The 25,412-nt window shown below is 47.0% G+C and overlaps 1 protein-coding gene across 1 annotated transcript in view; it reads right to left on the bottom strand.

Moving 5' to 3' along the window:
* UBQLN1 (ubiquilin 1) overlaps window positions 1-25,412 on the bottom strand; it is a 564,657-nt gene that overhangs the window by 378,512 nt on the left and 160,733 nt on the right. Inside the window, exon 4 of the mRNA XM_086961317.1 lies at window positions 3,875-4,155. Coding sequence (XP_086817443.1) covers window positions 3,875-4,155 — 281 coding nt within the window. The remainder of the gene's footprint in view (window positions 1-3,874; window positions 4,156-25,412) is intronic.

The following is a 25,412-nucleotide window of genomic DNA, read 5'->3' as shown; positions in this document are numbered from 1 at the left end:
CTTTTGAAGTGTTTATCGTAGCTCCTAGGTATTGTTATGCTGAACGGTTGGAGGTGGGATTTGGTGATATTAACCGTGAATTCCAAGTTGTGAAGCAGCTGGATTGTTTTGTGTGTGTGTGTTGCACACAGCTGCTGTGTGACTTGGCCTTTAAGAGCCAGTCATCCAGATAAGGAAACATGTAAATAAGGTGTCTCCATAAGTGAGCCGCCACTACTGCGAGGCACTTGGTGAAGACTCTGGGTGCTGTAGTCACCCGGAACGGAAAGACTTTGAACTGGTAGTGTAGACCGTCCACCACAAATCTGAGATATTTCCTGTGAGCGGGGTGAATGGGAATATGAAAGTAGGTGTCCTTTAGATCTAGAGTGGAGAGAAAGTTGCCTTGTTGAAGCAGTGGGAGCACCTGTCGGAGAGTGACCATGTGGAAGTGGTCTGACTGAATGTAGAGGTATAACATTCCAAGGTCCAGTATTGGCCTGAGAGAGCAGTCCTTTTTTGGGATTAGAAAGCAGAGGGAGCAAACCCCTGGGCCTGGATAAGGTAAGGGGACTGGTTCTATTGCACTTTTTTGTAATAGAGAGAGAACCTCTTGTTTCAGAAGAGTCAGATGTTCCGAGGACATTGGACGTTGTCTGGGAGGGATATTTGGGAGAGTTGAGGTGAGTTCCAGGCAATAACCATACTGGATAATGTGTCTTACCCACTTGTCTGTTGTGATAGAATTCCAGATATGTAGGAACTGTGAGAGGCTTCCCCCGACAAGAGTGGGCTGATCTGGGGGGGGGGGGGGGGGGGGGGGGGAGTGAAGGGAAGTCCCTATTAGGTGGTAGGTGAGTTACGGGTATTGTTACCGCAACCTCTTCCCTTACCATTGTTGCATCTGTATCCTCCACGAAAGTATCCTCTGGTGGAACTATTTTGATTGGGGCTTTTATAGGAAGAAGAAGGATGCTCCAAGTCAACAGGTTTGGAGCCAGCCCTATAAAAGGGGTGATGAAATTAACCTTGACAACAGCGAACACATATTTGAACCCTTATGCTAAATTAGTGCCTGTGGCTTCTTCAAAGCATAAATCAGTCAAGAAAAAAAACTCATTATCACGCCATGCTTGGGATAACGAGGTCTAGACAGCAGGGGCTACATTGGACAAAGAACGGTCTTCTCTTGCCTCCAAGAAGGCACATTGCTGCAACAACTTTAAGGTGCTATGCGGTCTTTATGTGGGAATACAAAACAGAACGACAAGTGTGTAACCCTTAATTCTGCACTGTAGGATCTTCATTGATAGTCATACACATTAGAATAGCAAACTAGAAGGAAAGCCTTCTTTGCAGCAAGGGGGAAGGAAAAACAGGCTCTGTTTTAATAAAGGATACCTTGTAAAGAATATTCCGCATAGTGATCTGATTACCCAAAAGGATGGCTCACAGTGGCTTGAACAACCTTAGTGTCAGCCTTTTATCAGAATCACATCAGTAAAGTTTGCTGAAGGTACAGCTGGATTTCCAAGTGACTCCTTTACATATGTGCGACATTTCTAAACCAAACTACAGTGGATTATTTCCCTCTAATGAGCCATTGGTTCTCCTAGTAGAGGCCTACTGGGTAGTTGTGAACACATGGATATGCATGCCATAATCCACTGGCAATAGACTGTTTGGATGTGGCGAATGCTTGCCAAATATGCTGACTGTTAATAAAAAATTGGCTAGGTTTACAAATTATCTTACTATTGTCTTGATAAAATGCAGTAGCCTTTAACACCCACAAAGTGAAACAAACTGTTGTAGATGGATTGAAGTAAAGAAACAGGCAGCAAGGTAATGGTATGGTTCATTGGAATTATGATAACTTTAGGGAGACAGAATGGGGGTGGTCTCATAAACATCATATTTAAATGGAATACTATATAAGGATCTCCAGCAGGACGTGCTCAGTTTTTTATAAAATCTGTGGGTAGACGTTATTAAGAAGACTCCTTCCAGCAAAGATGCAGCAATGTAGCCTTGTGAGTAGACTCAAATAAAAGGAGAACGTGAATGAGGCAGAGTTGAGTCAAAATGGCAGAGCTGAATTTTGAAAAGGCAAATTTCGACATAAGAACCTCAGATACTTTCCGTGTTGATTCACCGTCGGAATCTAGAAGTAAGCCTTTTGCTAGTCTAGGCCACACAACCAGTCTCCTTGATGTATATCAAGATAGATCTGTTTTGTCAGACACTGAATGAACTAAGAGGCACAGCAGTAACACATACATTGAAATTCAGGACCTATCACGGTTCACATCAAGAGCAGGGATGAAGAGTTTCTGTGCTCATACATCACGGAACGTACTGCCGCGATTAGAAATTCACTGCCCTCTGTGGAGGCTACCACCAGCATACAAACATTCTTATCTTTCACAATTGCCCTCATGCCTACCAACTTGTCTCTTAGACTGATGCCTTCCTGACCTTTCAAGGTCCTTTTCAAAATGTTTTTCATTTTCTTTCTTTCTTTTTCAAAATTCACATTCTTTGACCAAATGTGAAGACGGCAGGCTCATCACATGCACCTCGTTTGGGTCAGAAGCAGCATTTATACTACCACAAAAAGCTTTTCACGAATAATAAAGACATTCTTAAAGTAAGAAATAAATCTGCAATATGCAAGAAAACAAGTTTCACTCAAAAGTCTGCAGAGAAGTCAAGTAAAATAAGGGACATCAGGAAAGAAATGTCACAGAATAACAGAGGAGGGAAACCTCTAATGTGGGCTGGATCACATGAGCTAGAAAACGTGTGATTCTAAAAGTAGCTGCCAGTATAAAGCGTTATGGAAAATGGAAGCTCTGGGAATGTTATCTCTCAGATTTATTCAATACAAGCCTAGCAGACAGAGCTTTCCCCCAATGTTAGACAGGTGCTTCAGTTTTTGCTGTACATGCTGCAATACTGTGTTGAGACCGAGCTTTGGAAGTGAGAGATGGTTTATTTTGGATAAATCTTCCCTTTGAGGGATTCCTAAAGAGTGCTGCACACGACCAGTACATTTATAGACAAATATACAGATATGAAGGGTTTCAGGTCCACACACATAGCAGGGAATTATTTTAAAGTTTATGACTATCAACAAAGGTCCTACAATGCAGAAAGACTGTTAATGGCTTCTTAGGTGTTAAGGACGTAGAGTAAAAACCAAAAGGAGATTAATTCTGAAAAAACATTCTCAGAAAAGAAAAACAAAGAAAAACTGGCGTGAAAAAATCACTAGATTGTTCAGGGATCCCACTCACAAGACAGAAAATAGAACAGACTCTGGCCATTACAAAGGATGGTGAGTAATTAAAATACATTGAGACTTAAGAGGACAGGGTACTTTATTTAACTCTTAGAAGTCAATTAGGTTGCACATTTCATCATTACTTAGACATGTAAAATAGCAGTTTGTGTTATAGGTGCAGCACTTTCAAATGTAAGTAAGTATTTCACACTACATAGTTTAAGATTTCGAAAATCATGCCTACAATAGGCTTGGGGATGGTAGTTCTTCAACATCTGAACATGCTGTACTCTTAAAAGATGATTTTCATGTTCGGACATATAGTGATATATAGTGTTCCGGGTTCATCGCACACATGACGCAAAGAATGTCCTATGGTGCAAAACAGGCTATAAAAAACAGTGTTAGATGTCAAAACTCTATTTTTTAAATATCACACACCATCAAACAATAGTGGTCTAGAGGAAGAAACTGTCTCCGTTAGAACCCCGATTTGTACACAGCAGACCTAGGCTTACCCTAGGGAGGAGGGGGGGGGGGAGGGGTCTAAAGAACTCAAAATGTTATTTGCAGTTACTGTACAAAGAGAGTGGATGTCTTTAGTCGTACCTGTCTCATTATATCAGGATTATTTAGCATGTGACTGATCTCCGGATTGCGCTGGATTAGTTGCTGCATTTGAGGATTGGCCATTATTAGCTGTCTCATGAGGTCAGGGTTGGAAAGCATGCTCTGTACAAATGGATTCTCCATGATCTGCAGCATCATCTCGGGGTTGGACATAAGCTGCCTCTGCATTTGGCTCTGAAGTTCTGAAAAGTTGGTAGAGTTCATACCCAAGCTGCTTAGGCCTGCTAGCCCACCAAGTCCTCCAAGTCCTCCCAGTCCACCTTAAAAACAAATACAAATCAATCAACTTTTGGATTTACATCTCTTAAAGCCTGCCAGCTTATATAGAAAACTACATAGTTAAGAAAAGTGCAAAAAGAATCAATTTCAAACAAGTTGATGGTTACGGGTAAAAGGCAGTGACCTAAATGCAGTTGTAGTAACGAAATTGACACCAACAATAGCCTGTTTTATATTCTTATTTGACATGGATTCGTGCATCGGAGGGAGCAGAGGCTTAAAATTAAGCTCAAACAAGCCCGGCCACCATTAGTGGATGGCTGCTGAGTGTGTGACTCGGCGGCCTGCGGAGGTGGCCCAACTAGGATCGGTTATGGCCGGCAAGCATGCTGTGCAGTACCCGCTTGTCTGCTCGCTACCCCCACCAGGAGTGCCCCTTGAGGTTTGACTTCACAGTTTCTGCACCCTACCAATGGACACAGAAGGCTGCTGAGGACACAGAAGGAGCAGGGACAAGAGAGACACGGTGAGTCTGCGGATGCAACACACCACATATTGCCCCCCACCTCCCCAGAACGCCATTGCGCTCCCCCGTCTGTCTCCATCCTTTTTACAGAGCAAGCCACAAAGTCAGCCATTTCAGAACTACCTATCTTTCCCATTACCCACAGCACCCTTATGGACACCATTCATAACCACAATGGAGGTGATTTCATTGGCCCTAAAATTTCATTCAGAAAAACAAATAGTTTACCTGTCGGTGTAGTTTTGCAGCTTGAAGATCTTTCTGGATTCACTGTGAATTATTCCGCGGTCTTGTGGTTGGGTCCGGAATCGTAGTCTTTTATTTCATTTTTTATTTTTTTTTGTAGCCCAGGTGGGCGTCGACGTCCCACCTTTTGGTGTGCTTCATGTGACTTGGGCACACTTCCTGCGGAAGCTCCCACCCTTGGGCGCCATATTCAGATTCTTTTTTCTTGTTTTTGTGTTCTGTTTGTGAATCCTTTGGCAATGTTCTCTATTTCTTTTTCAAGTAAGTGATTTTTTCCCGCTTTGTCCTTTAAGGTGTCTGTTTCTATATTGATCTTGTTTTACCACCTTCTTCTCCTGCCTCATCTTTCTGGCGGAGGTGGGTGGGTTCGCTAGAGAATCCATGAAAGATCTTCAAGCTGCAAAACTACACCAACAGGTAAGAAACTATTTGTTTTGCAGCGTGAATCTTTCTGTATTCACTATGCTGTGCATAGACTTTGTAGCGGTTTGTTATGTTTGTGGCATCTGGGTGGAAGATGAGCATTGGTTGTTGAATATATGTTGAAGCACCTTCTGTCCTACTTGTGCTTCCTTGTTCATTTGTATATCCACACAGTAGTGCTTAGTGAACGTGTGCACTGAAGCCCATGTTGCCACCAGGCATATGTCTTGAATGGGTGTGTTAGCCAGGAAGGCTATTTTTGCTCCCTTTTTCCTGGTAGAGTGGGCTTGTGCCCCTTCTTCTAGTTCTTGATCTGCCTGTCTGTGGCAGAATTGTATAGTTTGCGCAATCCATCGTGCACTGTTCCCTTTGTTACTGGTCTACCCAGGAAACTGCTTGCGAAGGACACAAAGAACTGCTTTGTTTTTCTGTGCTCTTTAGTTCTTTCTATGTAGTGCATTACTGCTCTTCTAGAGTCCAGAGTGTGCAGTGCCCTCTCTGCGCTTATGGTCGGTTTCTGAAAGAAGCTTGGTATTTGTACTGTCTGGTTGATGTGGAAGCTTGACATCACCTTTGGCATAAAGTGTGTGTCAGTTCTCATCACCACCCTATCATTGTGTATTTGGAAGTAGGGTTCTTGTAGCGTTAGCGCCTGTAGCTCGCTCACCCTGCGCAGCGAGGTGATTGTCACCAGGAATGGTGTTTTCATGGTCAGCATTTGTAGGTAGACCTTATGAATGGGTTCAAAGGGCGCTTTCATGAGCTCAGTTAGGACTAAATTAAGGTTCCATGCAGGTGGCGCCATCCTCTATGGTGGTGCGATCCTCTTTGCCCCTTCCAGGAATCTCTTCACTATCTGTGATGTAAAGAAGCTCTTCCATGTTTCTCCTCTTGTGTAGGCTACTATTGCTGCTAGGTGTACTCTTAGCGAGGATGAGCTTAAGTTTTGCTTTCAGCAGGTGCGTGAGATATCTTAGCACCGTTGATTCCCTTATCTTCTTGTGTACCTTTTTCTTGATGCACCATTGTGTGAACCTCTTCCATTTTGCCACATAGCACCTTCATGTGCTAGGTCTCCTTGCTTCTCGTAGCACCCGCAGGGTGCTCTCAGGTAACATTAGGTGTGCAAACTATGTCTTCAGGAGCCATGCTGATAGGCGGAGGCTCTCTGGCTCTGGGTGTAGTACCTCTCTGTTTTGCATGGAGAGTAAGTCTTTCCTCTTTCCCAACTTGTGGGGAGCACCCTGTGCCATTTCCATTATCTGCGAGTACCAGGTCTGCCTGGCCCACTGTGGTGCCACCAGTATCAGTGTCATGTTGCTGGTTCTGCAGTTGTTGAGTACCCTGGGTATCAGTGGTATTGAGGCAAAAGCGTAAACAAATGTTTTCGACCAGCTTATCCATAGGGCATTCCCCAGGGATCCTTCCCCTGGTTGCCTGGATGCGAAGTTTCAACATTTTGCATTCTGGTGTGTTGCAAATAGGTCTATTGTCGGTGAACCCCACCTTCTGAATAGCCTTTGCGTTTTCTTTGTTTTGAGCTCCCACTTGTGGAATGCCGAAGTCGGTCTGCTGGGCCAGTCTGCTTCCACATTGTCCTTCCCTGGTAGGTGTGGGCTAGCAGGTCTATTATGAGTGGGATGGCCCATCTCCATATCTTCCGTGCTAGGTTTGATAGCGGGGCTGATTGTGTTCCTCCCAGCTTGTTGATGTAGAACATCGTTGTTGTGTTATCTGTTTGGATCAACACTCTCTGGTTGAACAGTCTTTTCTGGAAGGCCTTCAGGGCGAGGAACACGGTCTTTAGTTCCAGGTAGTTGATGTGTTTGACCGCATCCGCTGGAATCCACAGACCCCTCTCACCCTGAGCTGGCTCATGTGTGCTCACCATCCCTTCTGGGATACGTCTGTGGTGATGGTCACCGTTGGGGTTGGTGGTGTTAAAGGCTTCTCCTCCGTTATGTTCTCCTTGTTCCACCACAATATCTCCTCCTGCACTGCGTGTGTTACAACCACTAGATCTTACCAACTTCCTGTAGCTTATGACCATTGTTCTTGCAGCCATTCCTGGAATGGTCTCATGTGGAGCCATACATTTGGGACCAGATGTATGCAGAAGGCCATCATGCCCATGATCTTGCTCGCTATCCTCACTGTCAGAGCTCGCTCCTTCTGGTAGAGGCACGTCTCCTTTAGCAGGGCCAGTGTTTTCCTGTCGCTGGGGAACACCCTGCTCTGTATGGTGTTGATCTGTGCTCCTAGGAAGATCTTCTCTTGTTCTGGTTCCATTGAGGATTTCCCCTAGTGAATGGAGAATCCCAGGTCCATCAGTGTACTTGTCACGCGCCGTGTGTGTTCTTTGCATATCCTGTGTGAACTTGCCTTTATTAGCCAGTCGTCCAGGTAAGGGTATACGCGGATCCCTTCCCTCCTTAGGTGCGCTGCCACTGCTGCGAGGCAATTGGTGAAGACCCTTGGTGCAGATTTTAGTCCGAAGGCTAGGGATGTGAACTGGTAGTGTTCTTTGTAAATCTTAGAAGATGTTTTTGCTGCCTGTTCATTGGGATGTGCAGGTAGGCATCTTTGAGGTCTCGATGGCCATTAAATCCCCGTCCCTTATCTGAGGAATTACCTCTTGTAGGGACGTCATCTTGAACTTTTGTGTTTTTATGTACTTGTTTAGGAACCTTAGGTCCAGGATGGGTCTCAGTGTTTCGTCCACCTTTGGTACCAGGAAGTAGGTCGAGGACACTCCCTTGTTCCTTTCTCTGTATGGTACTGGTTCGATGGCCTCCTTTTGGAGGAGTTCCTTTGCTTCCTTTTGAAGTAGCTCTAGCTCGTTTCCTGACTGCACCTTTCTTTTTGGTTTCTTGTTTGGTGGTGTCTTTTCCAGTTCTATACAGTATCCGAACAGTATGATGTTGAGGATCCATTTGTCTGTAGTTATCTTCTTCCACTCCCGGAAGAAATGACTGAGCCTGTCTCCTACTGGTGTTACATGTTCTTTGAGGTTTGGTCCGTGTAACCCTCTGTTGGTCTTGGTATTGCGTGGGTGGGCACGTATTGCGTGACCGAGTCACTTTGAGGTGGGTTGTTGGCCCCCTCTTATTTTGTTCACATCCATTTGCCCTCCCGTGAAAGGACTGGCCCCTTGGCTGGTAGTGCCAGGTTTGTTTTTGCTGTCCCTGTTGGGTTTGGCTGTCGTCCTGGTGGGGCGGTTGGAATGTTTGGTGTGACGTCCTGGCTGTTTTCCTCCTCTTCCGTTCGGTCTCTGTGTCGGAGTACCCCTTCTCATCCCCCTGAATTGTAAGGCCCCCATGGACCTTGCAGTTTTGTTTTCTTTCTTGAGCTGGGTGAGCGTTTCATCCACCGGCGCCCCAAACAGTGTCTACCCATTTAACTGGGTGTTTAGAATGTTGTGCTGTACCTCTGGTTTGAAGCCTGAGATCCTGAGCCAGGCCTGCCTTCTCTCTGTGATTCCCAACATCATCAGTCTACTGGACGTATCAGCTCCATCCAAGGCTGTTTTGAGGCATGAATTTGCCACATTCTTCCCCTCCTCCACAAGGTGTGAAGCTCTTTGTTGGTACTCGTCTGGGAAGTGCTTGATCAGCGGTCCGATCTCGTCCAGAATTTGGTACTGGTGGCTGTTCAGCAGGACGTTTGAGTTTGCCATGCGCCAGTGCATCGCTGGTCCATCCTCCTGCTTGCCTTTTCTGGTGGTGGCCCTGATGTTGTTGGCACATTTGCCCTTTTCCTGGCGGTCGCCGCAATAATGGAGTCTGCTGTAATTCATCCCTGGATGTAGGGAGGATCCTTAGAGGACTGTTTATATTTCTTCTCCGTCCTAGGCGTGACGGACCTGCAAGTTGCGGGTTCCTTGAACGCCTCTTTCCCTTGGGCCATGACACTCAAGCATGGGGAGGTACTGGCTCTTCGTTTGTCTGGGGAGTAGGGCCTCCAAGAGGAAGTCTGCCTTTGGTTTTTCCTCATCTAGCTTGACTCCAAAGGCCGTTGCCGCGTTCTTGATGACCATATTGTAGACCCCAATGTCATCTGGCGGCGAAGGCCTCAAAGGGTACGTGTCCACGGGCTCTTCTGGGCTTTCGGTGTCGAGGTCCTGCCACTCTAGGTCCTGTGTCCCCGAAGATGCAGAGTCGAGGGTCGTCCGCTGATCGTCGCCCTCCTCCTCGTAGTAGAAGCCCCAGGTCCCGAAGCGACAGCGGTTGTCCCTTGCCTTGCATGTTGTAGTTGGCTTTTCTCTGTCTCTCTCTAACCCAGAGAGTCTTTGGTGTGAAGGCGGAGCAAGCGTTACAGTCCCTGCTCTCGTGGTCCACCGGTAGGCAGAGGTTACAAGCTGGGTGCTGGTCCTTCTGCGCGTATTTGTGGTGGCTGTTACCGCAGAATTTAAAAGGGGTCTTGTCCATTTCTTGCACTCAGGGGGCCCCCTGTGTGCGCATTCTCCGTTGGACGTCGAAGTTCTCAAAGTTCTCCTTCTTCGTCGTCGTCCCGGCTCGAAGGTGTTGTTCCTCGTCGTTTTCTTTAATCTTTTCTATGCAAAATTCGACTTTTCTGCGTCTTCTTTCCTCCAAAACTCTGGAGCCTCTCGGGGACAATCCAGACCCAAAGGCGGAAAAAAGAATCTGAAGATGGCACCCAAGGGTGGAAGCTTCCGCAGGAAGCGTGCCGACGTGACAGGAAGCACACCAAAATGTGGGACGTCGACGCCCACCTGGGCTACAAAAAAAAGAGAAAAGACTACGATTCCGGACCCAACTACTAGACCGCAGAATAATGCACAGCATAGTGAATCCAGAAAGATTCACACTGCAAAACTTGAAATTCAAGTGGACTTTTCGAACATCTTGGCCTCGCACGCCATAGGCATAGAACACAATTTACCGGACTAAAACAGCTTAATAAAGTGAGTACAAAAAGATAGAGAAAGTATATCACTGATGTAAATGTGCATCCACTTTGGATCACTTAACAGCGATTCCAAACATTTTGTCTGAAATCCTTATGGAAGTTAGTTCCACCTAGCCGACAGCTACAGCATCAACACCCACCACATTAAACCTGGAAAGTCACGCCAAATTATCCCCCAGCAAACCTCAGACATCAAATAACGATACAAAGGTTAAAAGGGGTGTAGAGGCAATCCTCACACCATCAATGGCGCGTTGCTAATCGGGACCAACAACAAGCAAATATCAAGACGGGACACCTCCGCCTCAGGAAAGCCAGGAACAACGGTCACAAAAATCACCATCCTTTCAAATATTACAACACTGTACTGACCAGCTAACGCCCAGTGATTATCAACATAGGCCGGATGTGTACCTAATATTTCAAATGCGCAAAGCGCGGCCCAGCAAAACAACAACACAAAACAGCATAGGTGTCAGTAATACTGAACCTGTGAATCAAATAGAATTCCTTTAGCAGCACCCAAACCTTTGTTCAGATCATCATGACACAACAACTTGCCATGGCAGCCCAACAACTGGAAAACCATGGCCACATACTCAGACTTAAAAGATTACACCACCACCCAGCGGAGGAGAAAGCTACCTTACGTTACGCAAATCCGCGCTACCTATCAATCCCCATAACACACATGCCTCACCCGAGCGAGCAACTGCCTCCACAGCACATGAGGCAAGCAGGAGATTAGACAGAGACACTGCCAAAACCACAGACCACAACAAACTCCTGCACATTCGACACAAAGGCTATGCCACCCATCCTAGTGTGCCCTACCACCCAAACACTAAGAGCCCCTGCTGTTACCCAGGGCCACTAACCCCCTCCCCCTGCAGACAACGGAGCAGATAACATGCAGGTTTCCTGGGGAAAGCCAACAGGCCCATTTTATCTCTTGAGCCACTTCACATTGATCACATCAGAGATCGCCTTGGTCGGAAACTCATGGAGACACCTTGCAGAGTCTAGAAATGATTCCTCTCTATAGGACTCCACAACACACTGAACATAAGTGCAATCTTGAAACTCTTATTTGAACTCTGAACACACCGATGAATGGAAATTCAGTGCACAAGCTATCTAAGAAAGTGTGGAGATGAGATGTAATACACAGCCATCATGCGTTGCTCAGTCATTTCCTTCCTCAAACCACCTCACTTCTACTACAGATCTGAATTAGAGGTCAGATCAATAGGGAAGAAAAATAATAAAACAGTAGGTAAGTCAAGCTGATATGTCAACATTGCAAGAGAAAATGTTCCAAAAAGGATTTTCCATGCTGCAACTGATATTTTTCGCCTATTAGGTTGTCCTATCAAAGCATGGTTTCTCTCTTCAAAAACAAAAAGCTAATTACCACTAGGAACCATTCTCCAGCATTGGAACATTGCCTAAATATACATATTTTTAAGCTAGTTCTCTTTAGGTTGATAATATTGGATACATTTAATAAGGAATTAAATCAGTCTATCTAGCTCGTATTTTGTTTTCATCAGACAGACAATGAGGTTTAATGGCTTAAGCAATGCAGGTCATATTCACATTTTAGAATCACAAGAGTGAATGGTCTCACACAAGAAGCAGGAGGGTCACATGAGGATCTATAGAAGATCCCAACCGTGTCACAGGTAAGTAACTGTTTTTCTTTCTTGTATTGGATATTTCATATATTTCCAACTTTTTGAATGACACCAGAAAATAGTATGAAGTAATGCAAAGGTGTGGGTGGGGCTCACTCCTAAAATAACTGTGGAGAACACCCTCATTCCCTTCGGAATTCAAGAGTTTTTATATACTACTTGCTATGGAGGCTCTTAGCAGATGTAGTCCAGGGATGTAGGTTACTACAACACTAGCCTTTTTCAAGCATGTTTTACAAAGTGTTGTATAACACTGTGGTCATTTGGTGGGAGTGAGTGTGTGTTTCCTTTTGTCCGTGTCAGAGTGTGTGTCCGTCAGTGTGTGTGTGTGTGTGTGTGTGTCCATCCGTCCATCCGTCCGTCCGTCCACTGAAAGTCGCTCCTGGAATGCTTTGTGGAGATCAGTCAAGCAGGGGGCGAGAAAAAGAGGGGGGGGACTCCAAAATGCATTTTCCCCGTGCAATTTCTCATAGGAATTTAAAGAAACATTATAGGAAAAAAACAGTTTAACCGAACTGCACACAATTTGCCAGAAAGCAAGTTAATTGTGATGAAATGAGTTACTTACCTGTAACTGCAGTTATCCAGTATTGGTGTCTTTCATAGATTCACATGCCTGAATCTTTCCCCGTCGTCGAGATGGGAGTCCCCGGTACATAAATAAGTAATGTCCAATAGACATATAGAGAATAGTAGGCCATAAGGCCTCACTTTTGTAAGATATCTAGGTCCTTTTGTAAAAAAGGACCTAACTCTAGAAAAGAACCAATCAGCTGCCACCTCCCTCTAGAACCTTCCTGGCAGGAGCCTCAGTCCCTCAGATTTTCGTACGCACTAAGCTAAGTAGGCGTGTTACTGTGAGAATTAGGGGAGTCCTTCCAGGGGAGGCGGGGGGGTTGCATGTGAATCTATGAAAGACACCAATACTGGATATCTGCAGTTACAGGTAAGTGACGCATTTCTTATCCAGTATTATAGGTGTCTCTCATAGATTCACATGCCTGAATCAGAGTAGCAAGCAATGAAGAAAGCACATTTCGGATGGAATAGCATATACAAGTCATTAGATAATACATATCCTGCGACTATGATACCATTAATAGACATCAACAATAAGCATTAGTAAAGAAATGTGCAAACCAGTGTAGGATAGAGGGATGGAGGAAGGCTCACCTTACTGAAATAGATGGCGTAGCACTGCTTGTCCCACTACTGCATCCTTCATCAGCTCTGTATCCAGGCAGTAGTGCCTAGTGAAGGTATGCGGCGACTTCCATGTTGCCGCCCTGCAGATGTCAATAACTGGCACCCCTGCAAAGAGTGCCATAGAAGTGGCTATAGCCCTCGTGGAGTGGGCTCGCACCTTCGAGCGTAGCGGCAGTCCTGCCTGCTCATGACAGAAGGAGATGGCTGCCGAAATCCAGTGTGAGATGCTCTGCTTTTCAAGTGGGAGACCCTTCCTAGGTCTGCTGTAGGCCACAAAAAGCTGGTTGGATTTCCTAAATTCCCTTGTCTTGTCGATGTAAAATTTCAAGCATCGCTTGAGATCCAGAGAATGTAATGTCCTCTCCGCTGCTGTACTGAGATTTGGGAAGAGGGAACGCAAAACCACAGGCTCATTAGGGTGGAAAGCCGACGGAACCTTTGGGATGAATTTCGGATTGGTTCTAAGCATCACCCTGTCACTTTTAAATTGCATAAAGGGATCCTGAATTGAAAGTGCTTGCAGCTCACTTACTCTCCTTACGGAGGTGAGCGCAAGAAGTAGCGCTGTGTTCCAGGAGATGCATTTCAAATCAGCTCTGTGCACAGGCTCGAATGGATGTTTCATGAGTTGATTAAGGACCACATTCAGATGCCATGTAGGTGGCAACATTCTCACTGGAGGGAAAGATCTGTATAGTCCCTTCAAGAATTGTTTGATTAATCTGCTTGACCAAAGGGAAGGGCCCGCTGCAGTTCTTTTATAACGGGATATCGCAGCCAAGTGCACTTTGATTGAAGAGTGGGCTAGGCCTGCCTACGCCAGATGTACGGGTAAGGTAGGATTTGCTCCGCAGAAGAAGAGAAGGGATGAATTCCATGATCTGCACACCAAACACAAAACCTCTTCCATTTCAGGGAGTACGTTTTGGTGGTGCTATCTGCTCGCACCTTGGCTAGAATGCCTCTACAATCCTGCGGAATGTCTAAATCCCGAAACTCTCGGAACTCAGGAGCCAGGCGGCTAACTTGAGAGACTTCAGATACGGGCGTTGAATTTGCCGGCTGTGCATAGTGAGTAGAGATGGACTCTGCTTCAGACTGACTGGCGGTTCCAGGGATAGACGGAGTAGCTCTGTGAACCAATGCTGTCTCGGCCACGTTGGGGCTATTAAGATGAGAGTGCACGGCTCCACCTTTATCTTCATCTTCCTGAGGACTCTGGAAAGCATCGGGAATGGCGGAAAGGCGTACGCAAAGACGTTGCGCCATGCGATGGAAAATGCACTCCCTAGTGACCCTGATTCGGGATGCCAACTTGCGAAGTGTGGGCATTTGACGTTGATCCTCGTAGCGAAGAGATCTATCTGTGGTGTGCCCCATCTCAAGAAGATTTGGTTGAGAACCTTCTGGTCCAACTCCCACTCGTGAGGCGATGATTTTTGTCTGCTCAACGAGTCGGCGAGTACATTGTCCATCCCTGGGACATATTCTGCCTTTAGGGCTACATTGTTCTTGATCAGCCAGTTCCAGATTTTTTGTGACTCTCGCGAGTGTGTCAGCGAGCGTGTCCCTCCCTACTTATTGAGATAGTGCATTGTCGTGGTGTTGTCTGTCCTGACAAGCACTAGGGAGTTTTTGATTCTTGGAAGGAACGACTGTAGAGCCAAGAATACTGCTCTCAACTCTAGCAGATTGATGTGGAGCTCTCACTCTGTAATTGACCACTTTCCGCTTATTTGCAGTTCCTGCAGGAAGGCTCCCCAACCTTCTTAGGAAGCGTCCGTTGTTATAACATGAGGAGCCTCTGGAAGCAAGAATGTCAAACCTCGGGACAGATTCCGTGAAGACATCCACCATCTCAGCGCCTTGATCATCTGAGAAGTCACTCTTATGGGGTCTTCGAATGACCCCGTGCACTGGACCCACTGCCTCGAGAGTGCCTCCTGCAGAGGGCGCATCCGTAGGCGACGGTGAGGGATCAAAAGGATACACAATGACATCATCCCTAAAAGGGATTTGAAGAGTCAGACTTTCAACACTCTTTTTGAGGCTACTGTAGATGCTAGCACAAGAAGCGTGTTTTGCCTTTCCTGAGAGGGGAACGCTTTTGTGGAAGTCGTATTCAAGGTTGCTCCCAAAAAGTTGATAGTTTGAGATGGCCGCAGGCTTGATTTTTCCTGATTGATGGTGAGACCCAGTCAATTGAAGAGATTCAGACAGGCGTTGGAAGACCTGGACGCGTCTCCGAAGGATGGAGCCTTGATAAGTCAGTCGTCCAGATAGGGAAAGACTTGATGACGGCATTGCCTGAGATATGCAGCCACTGGGGAGAGACATTTGGTGAAGATGCGGGCGCCGACTTGAGTCCAAAGGGCAGGATACAGAATTAGAAATGCCTGCCCGCTACTGCGAATCTCAAGTACTTCTTGTGATTTTTGTGGATTGATATGTGAAAGTAAGCATCTTGTAAGTCCAATGACGTCATAAAATCCCCTTCCTCCAGAAGATGCAGAACTTCCTGGATCGTCACCATGCGAAACAACTGTTTCTTCAGAAACTTGTTGAGAGCCCTGAGATCTAGGATTGGCCTCCATTTCTTTTCCTTCTTTTGGATTAAAAAGAAACTGGAATAAAAACCTTTCCCTCTATGGGATGGTGGAACTCTCTCTATCGCTCCTTTTTGCAACATAACAGATTTCTTGCAGAAGCAGTCGTAGGTTTTTGTGATGCATTGGGCGAGGTGGGGTTCGTGGAGGGATGTTAATGAATTCCATAGAGTGGCCGAATTGTATTAATTGAAGGACCCACCGGTCCGTAGTTATCTTTTTCCAATTCTTTAGACAAAAGGTGATTTTTCCTCCAATTTTTATTAAGGAAATGAGGTTTGGACTGGCCAGTTTAAGAGGTAATTGTCTTCACCCATTGCTCCTTCTCTGTCCTCTGCCTCGAAAGGACGACTTTCCGTACGAGGACTGCTGGCCTTGTTGTTGCTGGCGTTGTTGATACTGCGGCCTACCCTGATTGGACGAATAAGAGGATCTGTACTGGAAACCTCCTTTGTAGGAATTCTGTCCTCTTCCTCTATTTCCTCAAAAGGACTGATTTTTATACTGAAGTGTGCCTAAGGCCCTTGCAGTGTCCTTATCCTTTTTTATGCTTATTAACGCCTCATCAATTTTGGGGCCAAATAGTAGTTGGCCGTCATATGGCATGTCCAAAATTTTTGCCTGCACCTCAGGACGGAATGAGGTCGCTTTCAACCATCCTTGCAGTCTTAAAACAGCTGCACCAGCCAGCTGCCAAAATCCTGTCATCGCAACATCCATAGCGCAGTCAATCATCTCTGATGCTGATGTTTTCCCTTCTACGAGTATTTTCTTCACCTCTTGCTTGGATGCATCAGGTAATTCAGACAGGTATGGGGCTATGTCTGCCCACAGCTGTCTATTATAGCGTCCAAGCAGCGCTAAGGCATTTGCAGCCTTGACAGTCATTCCCGACATTGATGAAAAGCACTTGCCTATGTTGTCAAGCTTTCTCCCATCCTTATCCGGAGGAGCCGAAACAGGAGAGGAAGGATTTCTAGAATTTTTCTAGGCCGCCTGCGTTACCACCGAATCCGGTTTAGGATGGCCTGTCAGGCAGGCCGGTGCCGAATTTGGAGCTTTGTACTTTTTGTCCAATCTAGGACTTACAGGCAAAACTGAAGCGGGATTCTGCATGGTCTGCTCCCCCTGTTTCCAGAGATAATCAATCATAGGGATTGTTCTCGTCGACATCTTTAATGGTTCCTTAAAATCATACAGGAAACATTCCTGTTCCTGAGATTCCATTGTAATCTGGAACAGCTTAGCGGCCCTTTCCACCACATTATGGAAACCACCTATATCAAGTGGCTGTGAATTTGATGAAGCAGGTTCTGGAGATGCTGGTGAAGCTGTGACATAATTCTCCCAGTCATTATTAACGGATTGGTCATCCTGTAGCTCTCCTTCCTCTTGCTGATCCTCCTGCTCCTCCTCCTCTTCTTTGTCCTCCGAAGATTGAGGACATGGTACATCCACACGTTCCTTCTGAATGACTAGGGGCGGGGGTCTTGGTCTCAGCGATGGAGCCGTTGCAGGGGCTGAGGTGCCGGAGATTCTGGGAACCTCTGCTTGTAGTCTTCTATAAGGTATCTTAGATCCGTAACCAGGGATGCTGACAGGCAGACCATAGGTGTAGGTGGTAGACGGACCACCTGCTCCTCAACTTCCTCCTCATCAGAGCTTTGGCATTTGACATTTAGCTCTGATGGGCTAGTCGCCAATTGGAACATATCATCCCCATCATCAGAATCTTCATCCTGTAGTAGACGTGGAGGTAATCGCTGCACATGGCTAGGCGAAGTTAGCTCTGGCGTTAGCGTCTTCCTGGTAATCTTCAGACACACTGAAGCTGACTGAAAGTCAGAATCCATCACAGTCGACGGGCCCGTCGACGGTGAGATCGTCGACGGAGTAGCCACGACAGCCGTGGTCATCGACGATGTTGCCGTCGACGGTATAGAATCCGGCGTCGACGGTGTCTTAGTCGACGGTGTGGTCGTCGACAGTGTCTTCGTCGACGGCGACGAAGTCAACAGTGATGATCTCGTCGTCGACGTTGATGTCGACGAGGCTATCGTCGACGGGATCTTGGTAGTCGACGAATATCTTTTTATTACAATCGTCGATGATACAGCCTTACCCGCCGTCAACGATGGAGTAGTCGTCGTCGATGATGATAATGACGACGACGCCGTCGTCGAGACTGTCGTCGTCTAGACTGTCGTCGTCGACGGAGATACTGCTTTCTTCATCCCAGATGATGCCGTCGACAAGGTCGTCGACGGTGCAGGCTTCTTAAAGGTGTGAACCTCCTTTTCTGAAGCTGTTTTTACCTGGACCTCTGAAGACTTTTTTTAGCTGCCTTCTTTTGAGGAGTATCCAAGGGGCCAGGGGAAGCTACCCTAGGTCTTTTGAGAGACACTTTTGAGGAGATTGAAGAACTCTCACTTTCCTCAGAGGAATCCAGATTGTCTCTATCCTTAAGCCTTTGGAGCCAGATCAAAAGGCGTCCTTCTCTGTCCTTTAGAGTCTTAGTAGAAAAGGTTCTACATACCTTACAGTCTTTACCCACGTGGTCTGCGGTGCGTGGCTGGCAGCACGTGTGGGGGTGCCACTTCCGTGGCCGCGAAAGACACCCGATTGCTGGCGTGTGGTCGAGAGGCCCAAGGACTTGGCCGTAGTCCTGGAGTCCTTAAAAAGCTCAAGCGCATGGTCCGCCTTGTCGCTAAAGAGGCGACGGCCATCGAACGGCATGTCCAGAAGTGTGGCCTGGACATCGGCCGAAAAGTTGGAGGACCTCAACCCGGCGTGGCTTCGAACCGCCACTGTCGTTGCCATCACCCTGCCCAGTGAGTCTGTGGTATCCAGCCAACACCGGATGGAATATCGCGCTGCATCTCGGCCCTCCACAAGCGTTTGGGCGAGTTTAGCCCGGACCTCCTCTGGACATTGTGGCAGCACATACGCGACCGTGTCCCACAGGGTGTGGGTGTAGCGGCCCAAGAGACAGGCGGTATAGACAGACCGCAGCCCCAAACTCAGGTACAAGAACACTTTCTTCCCGAATTGTTCATATCTCTTGGATTCCCGATCGGGCGGAGCCGTCGGGAATGCGGTCTGGGAAGTGGCGGCCTGGATAACCAGGCTCTCGGGGGTGGGATGGGTGGACAAAAAGCAAGTGTCGCCCGGGGCCTGGCGGTAGCGTCTGGCCATGTTCCTATACACAGGCGGACATGTGGCGGGCTTGGACCAAGTGCCCACAAGAACGTCACACAAGGCCTCATTGAACGGCAGTAGAGGCTCACTGGAGCTTGTCTGCGGTTTGAGGACCTCAATGAGGAGGTTAGTCCTCAAGGCCGCAACGGGGAGCTCAAGGTTTAAGGCCTTGGCCGGCCTAGTCAACACTACACTGTAAGCAGACCCCTCCTCCGTAGCCACGGTGGGAGGGGAGACAAATCCAGTGTCTGGCGAAGTGTAAATACCACTGGCCTCCCCAAGCTCATATGTCCAGTCCTCTTGAGACTGGCACTCCAATGCCAGAGGGTATTCAGACCCCTCCCAGTCACCCTCGTCACCAGTCTCCTGTAAAACAGGGGCAACAGACTGGGCCTCCTCATGGAAATAAAAATCTCCAAAGGCCATCGGAAGCGGCGCCCAGGGGCGCTGTTCCGGCGCCAGAGTCGGACCGAAGGGAAGATTGGGGACGGCGTCCACAGCGGGCAAGCGGATCCGGTGAGGTCCTGCGGCGCCGGGACCGAAGTCGCCGTCGGCGCCGGGGCCGAAGCACCCGACGGCGTCGGGGCCGAAGCACCAGACCCGCTAGGGCCTCCAGCCGGGACAGTTGGGCCCGGAGGCGCCACGGAACCCGGCTGAGGAGGGAGGGACCTCATGGCCATGAGGTACCGCTTGATCTCCTCCGGCGACGCGCCGTGTGCCCAGGGACTCGAAGGTGTGGGGCAGGCGGCGACGCTTGCGACTCCGACAGAGCCGCTTGGGTGGTGTCACCCGAACCCCTGGCCGCATCGTGCGAGCATCGGGGTGGGTCGGAGGAACGATGACGTCTCTCCAACCTCTCATTCCTCTTACCTGAGGACTTTGATCCTGACGACCGATGTCCACTCCCGGAGCTGCGATGACTCCGACCCCGCGACCGGTCCCTCGACCTCCCGTGGGACCAGGACCTGGAACGGCACGGAGACCACTGCCGGAGCTCGAGTCGCTTGCGGGACCGCTCCCGTCTAGCTTTAGACGTCAGGGCCCAGCAGTCGGAGCAGGTGCGGTTGTCGTGGTCGAGGCCTAAACACTTCAGGCATCGGCGATGGGGGTCGGTAACCGACATCAGTGGGTCGCACTTCGAGCAGGTTGAAACCCAGGCATCCCTACCGGCACCGATAGAGTCGAAGACTTGAGTAGAGAAATGATCAAAAAGATCGAAAAGTTTAGTCAAAAAATAACTAGGGGTAGAGCTTCTCCGGATCTGTGCTAGCTGGCGCGGAAAAAAGAAGAACTGACGTCAGCGTGCATGGGCGGCGTCTAAGTACTCCGACGACGTCATTCCAGCGCTAACGATGCCGCGGACGACACCTACCGACACGCAGGGGTATTGCTACGCAAAAATTTCCGGATCCAGTCTGACGCCTGGGGATATTCTAAGGTAAGGAATCTATCACTAACGTGCCTCTTTCAGATGTATCAATTTAGTACATAATGTATGTAATGCTCTTCCTGCCACGGAGTCTGGGTGAGGAAATAATACAGGCAACTTGATGGATTGACTCATGTGGAATTGTGAGACCACCTTTGGTAGAAATTTAGGATTAATTTGTAGTACTACTTTGTCTTTGTCTATTTGAAAGAACAGTTCCTCTAAAGTAAATGCTTGAATCTCACCAATCCTTCTGAGTGAAGCGATTGCGATGAGAAAGGAAAAAGCTACTTACCAGAATGCATCTGTTCTTGGCATGTAGAGCTGCAGATTCTCACACTTCACATTAGATCGCCACCTGGTGTTGGGCTAGGATGATTGCATGTTGTTGTCGTCTTGGAAGAAGTCTTTGTAGTCACGAGATGGGTGACTCCTCCCTTGGACGATAGTGTGTATGGGCATCGACTCCATCCTTTGTTGTTTGTCATGATGGGAAATGATGGAGTTAGTGAAAAGAAAAAGGATGTCCATGTGTGTATATCCAAGTAAGATAGTACTGGAACAGATACAGGTCCCGGGGAGGCTCTACATGCTAAGAACAGATGCATACTGGTAAGTAGCTTTTTTCATTTGAGGCATATGAGCTGCAGATCTCACACTTAGCATAGACTATACAGCAGTATCTCCCCTAGCGGTGGTCACCAGTATACGTTGCAGTAGTTTGGAAAAGAGTTTTGAGGACAGCTTGGTCTACAGCAGCTTGGCTTGCACATCAACACAGCAATGTTTAGTGAAAGTGTGTGTTGTAGACCATGTTGCTGCCTTACAGATGTCTTCTAGGGGAATGGTCCCTAAGAAAGCCATAGAGGCTCTTAGCTTGCATGTGGCGCTCTAGGAGGAATTGTTAATGTGTGTTGTGCTTTTTGATAGCATATTTGGATATATTTTACAATCCACCTTGCAAAACCAGCTTTAGAGATGTGATTGCCTTTATGTGGTGCTTAGAAAGCTACAAACAATTGTTTTGTTTTGTGAAAGGATTTATTTCCGTCAATGTAATACAGAAGGGCTCTTTTCACGTCTAAGGTGTGTAGAGCTCTTTCTGCTACAGAGTCTGGGTTTTGAAAAACACTGGCAACTCCACTGATTGATTAAGATGAAATGGAGTGATAACTTTAAGAAGGAATTTTGGATTTGCTCTGAGGACCACTTTGTTACAATGTAATTGTAAAATGGTTCCTGTATAGTGAAAGCTTGAATCTCACTTACTCTTCATAGAGAGGAAATGGCCACTAGGAAAGCTGTTTTCCATGTGAGGAAATGTAGTTCACATTTGTGTAAAGGTTCAAAAGGGGGTTCCATAAGCCTGTAAGAACAATATTTAGGTTCCACACTGGAGAGGGTGGTAACCGAGGAGGAATGATTCTTTTTAATCCTTCCATAAATGCTTTAATTGCAGGCACTCTAAATAGTGACAAATGTCTGTTTTGTAAGTACGCAGCAGGTGCTGCAAGATGTAGACGAATAGAAGAGCATGCTAGATTACATATTTGTAAGTGTAGTAAATAGCAAATGATATTCTGAGTGGAAGTATCCAGTGGGTTAATATGATTATTGGTGCAGTAAATGGCAAACCTTTTTTCCATTTTGCAGCATAGCAAGCTCTAGTACTGGGTCGTCTGGCTTCTTTAATGATGTTCATACAGTCTGGTGGCAGATTAAGGTAACCAAACTCTAAGACTTCAGGAGCCAGATCGCCGGATTCAGTTGACTTGGATCTGGATGTCTGATCTCTCCATGGTCCTGCGTTAACATGGATAGGGACAGGCACAGTCTTTGGTGTGGAACTAGAGAGTTTTAGCAGGGTTGGGCACGCCAAACGTGGTTCACATGTGGGAGCTACTAAGATTAGTTTGAGAAACTGTTGTCGGAGCTTGCGTACTACTAGAGGGAGTGGCGGAAAAGCATACGCAAATCTGCCTGACCAGTTCATCCATATCGCATTGCCCTTGGACAATGGGTGTGGAAACCAGGCGGCGAAGGTTGGGCATTTTGTGTTGTGTGTGGCGAACAGATCTATGTCTGGTTGGGCCCACTTGTGAAAAAATGGTAGAAGAAGGATTAGTTACTTACCTGTAATCCTAGTTCTCTTCCAGGGGTATACTCATCAAAGTCATAAGCACTGAATAGTCCCGCCCTCGTGCGGGACCCCGGAGCAATAGCCAATAATATGCATATATCTACATATATATATATATATATATACATACATATAAATACACATATAATAACTATATATATATATATATAATATGCATTATATATATGCAGCCTAAAATAACCATACTAGGCTCAAAAGACTGCCCCCAAATGCCTAAAACAAATCTTTACATTTGTTAAATAAAGACATATAAATGACATTATATGAAAATGCAAAGAAGAAAGCACTGCCTTTGTTGTCTTTGAAACACACCACCTTTATTTTCAAAGGTAAAACAGGCAGGACCATAGAGGCAGCTTTAGCCTAGATAGGCAGCATTGTAACAATAGGAAAAAAACTGGCGCCGTGCCTTTAAGACCTCTGTGAGCCTCCAGGCTCCCATCATGCACCACAGGTGACAGTTAGGTCAGTTCTTTTTGGACGGCGTATAACAGTGTAAACACAGCATGGGTAATGCGTAAAATAGCCAGTTCTGGTATTCGTCCGGGGAGGAGGGTGGGTGTGCTTATGACTTTGATGAGTATACCCCTGGAAGAGAACTAGGATTACAGGTAAGTAACTAATCCTTCTCTTCCAAGGGATACTCATCAATAGTCATAAGCACTGAATAGAGTAGCAAGCCCATCCCATACCCTGCGGACGAACACCAGACTTTCTAGACAGCACACTCTTATGTGAATTACCCAAACAAATTTCTCAGTGATGCCTGACCAAATTGGGCATCAGCCTGAGCATCAGAATCAAGGCAGTAATGGCGGGCAAATGTGTGAACCGACCGCCACGTAGCTGCCTTACAAATTTCATGTACAGGAAAATTTTTAAGCATTGCTATAGTAGCAGCCTTTCCTCTAGTGGAATGAGCTCTAGGTCTACCTGGGAGCTGCTTTCGTGCCAACTGATAACATAACAAAATGCATGACACAATCCATCTAGAAATGGACCTCTTAGTAGCAGGAAAACCCGTATTTAGAGGACCGTAGTTCACAAATAGATGATCAGTCTTTCTGACACTCTTAGTTTTATCAAGGTAAAACTTCAAAACTCTTTTCAAATCCAAAGAGTGCAGAGCTCTTTCTGCAGAAGAGCTCGGAGTAGCAAAAAACGTAGGTAGTGTCACTGATTGATTTATGTGAAAATCCGAGATTACTTTAGGGAGAAATCTCGGATGAGTCCGAAGTACCACTCTATTCGCATGGAAAACGAGATAGGGTTCTGTTGCACAAAACGCCTGAATCTCGCTCACCCTGCGCGCAGAAGTGATAGCTACAAGGAAAGACACCTTCCACGACAGATGTTGAAGAGAAGCTTTATGTATAGGTTCGAATGGGGGACCCATCAATTTAGACAAAACCACATTAAGCTCCCAAGGAGGTGAGGGGGGCCCTCACAGGAGGATACACCTTCCTGAGACCCTCCAGGAAATCCTTCACAACTGGCATTTGAAAGAAAGAAACCTGAGTAGGGGACTTTCGATAAGCTGTTATTGCTGCCAGATGGACCTTAATAGATGAATACTGTAAACCTGCTTTGGCCAAAGAAAGTAAGTATGGTAACAGTACCTGTTCCTGACCTCGAATGGGGTCATGACCTTCAGCAGCACACCACGTGAAAAATCGCTTCCACTTGAAAGCATATGTCTTTCTTGTAGAAGCTCTCCTTGCCTCCTTTAAAATGAACATACAGTCCTGAGAGAGACCTAGGTGACCATACTGGACGAACTCAGGTACCATACTGCTAGCTTCAGGGACGGCAGGTTGGGGTGGAACACCCTGCCGTTCTCTCTCGTCAGCAGATCCGGAAAGCAAGGAAGTCTCTTGTGCGGTATCTTGGAGAGATGCAGGAGATCCGGGTACCACCATTGGCGAGGCCAATCCGGAGCCACCAGAATCATGTCTGTCTTGGAATTGTACAGTTTCTTGATCACCAAGGGAATGAGTGGAATCTGTGGAAAAGCGTAGAGTAACGTCTCTGTCTAGTCTATCCACAGAGCATTCCCCTTGGATCCTCGTTGTGGGTACCTGGATGCGAAGACGGGGCATTTTGCGTTTTCTCCGTCTGCAAAGAGATCGATCTCTGGTAACCCCCAGGTTTGAAAGACGCCTCTTATTACTTCGTCTTCTAAGACCCAGTCGTGCGCTTCTGCGAAGTGTCTGCTTAGTTCGTCTGCTTGGACGTTGAGGACACCGGGCAGATGGACAGCTGAAATTTTCATACCCCGAGCCAGAAGCCACTTCCAGATTGCTTGCGCTTCCAGCGACAGAGGTCTGGATCTCGTTCCGCCCTGCTTGTTCAGATAGTACATTGTTGTTGTATTGTCCGTCTGAACAAGCAGAGAGGATGTCTTGAGCACAGGAAAAAAAGCCTTGAGAGCTAGATGGACAGCTATGAGCTCCAACATGTTGATGTGATACAACTTTTCTTTCTCCGACCACACTCCTTGAACTTGAAGTGACTCTAGATGAGCGCCCCAACCCTGCAGGGACGCATCTGTCACCAGGGATCGTTTGGGCATGTCCTCCTGAAAAGGTACTCCCACAACTAGATGATTCCGCTGCATCCACCATTGAATGGAGATTCGCACCGACAGAGGCAGTGATAGTTTGTCTTCCCATCGGTTTGAAAACTGGGACCACTGATCCTCCAGTGACTGTTGCAGAGGTCTCATGTGTAGTCTGGCATTTGGAACAAGGAAAATGCAAGACGCCATGGATCCTAGCAGAGACGAGATCTGTCTGGCCGTTGGTCGAAGAGTCTTTAACATTGTTTGGCACTTGAGGAGAATGGATGATAGTCTCTCCTCCGAAGGATACGCTTTTG

Source organism: Lissotriton vulgaris, chromosome 3_1 (assembly GCF_964263255.1).
Source record: "Lissotriton vulgaris chromosome 3_1, aLisVul1.2, whole genome shotgun sequence".
Lineage (NCBI taxonomy): Eukaryota > Metazoa > Chordata > Amphibia > Caudata > Salamandridae > Lissotriton > Lissotriton vulgaris.
The sequence above is the reverse complement of the archived record's forward strand: the minus strand, read 5'-3'. Positions and strand labels throughout refer to the sequence as shown.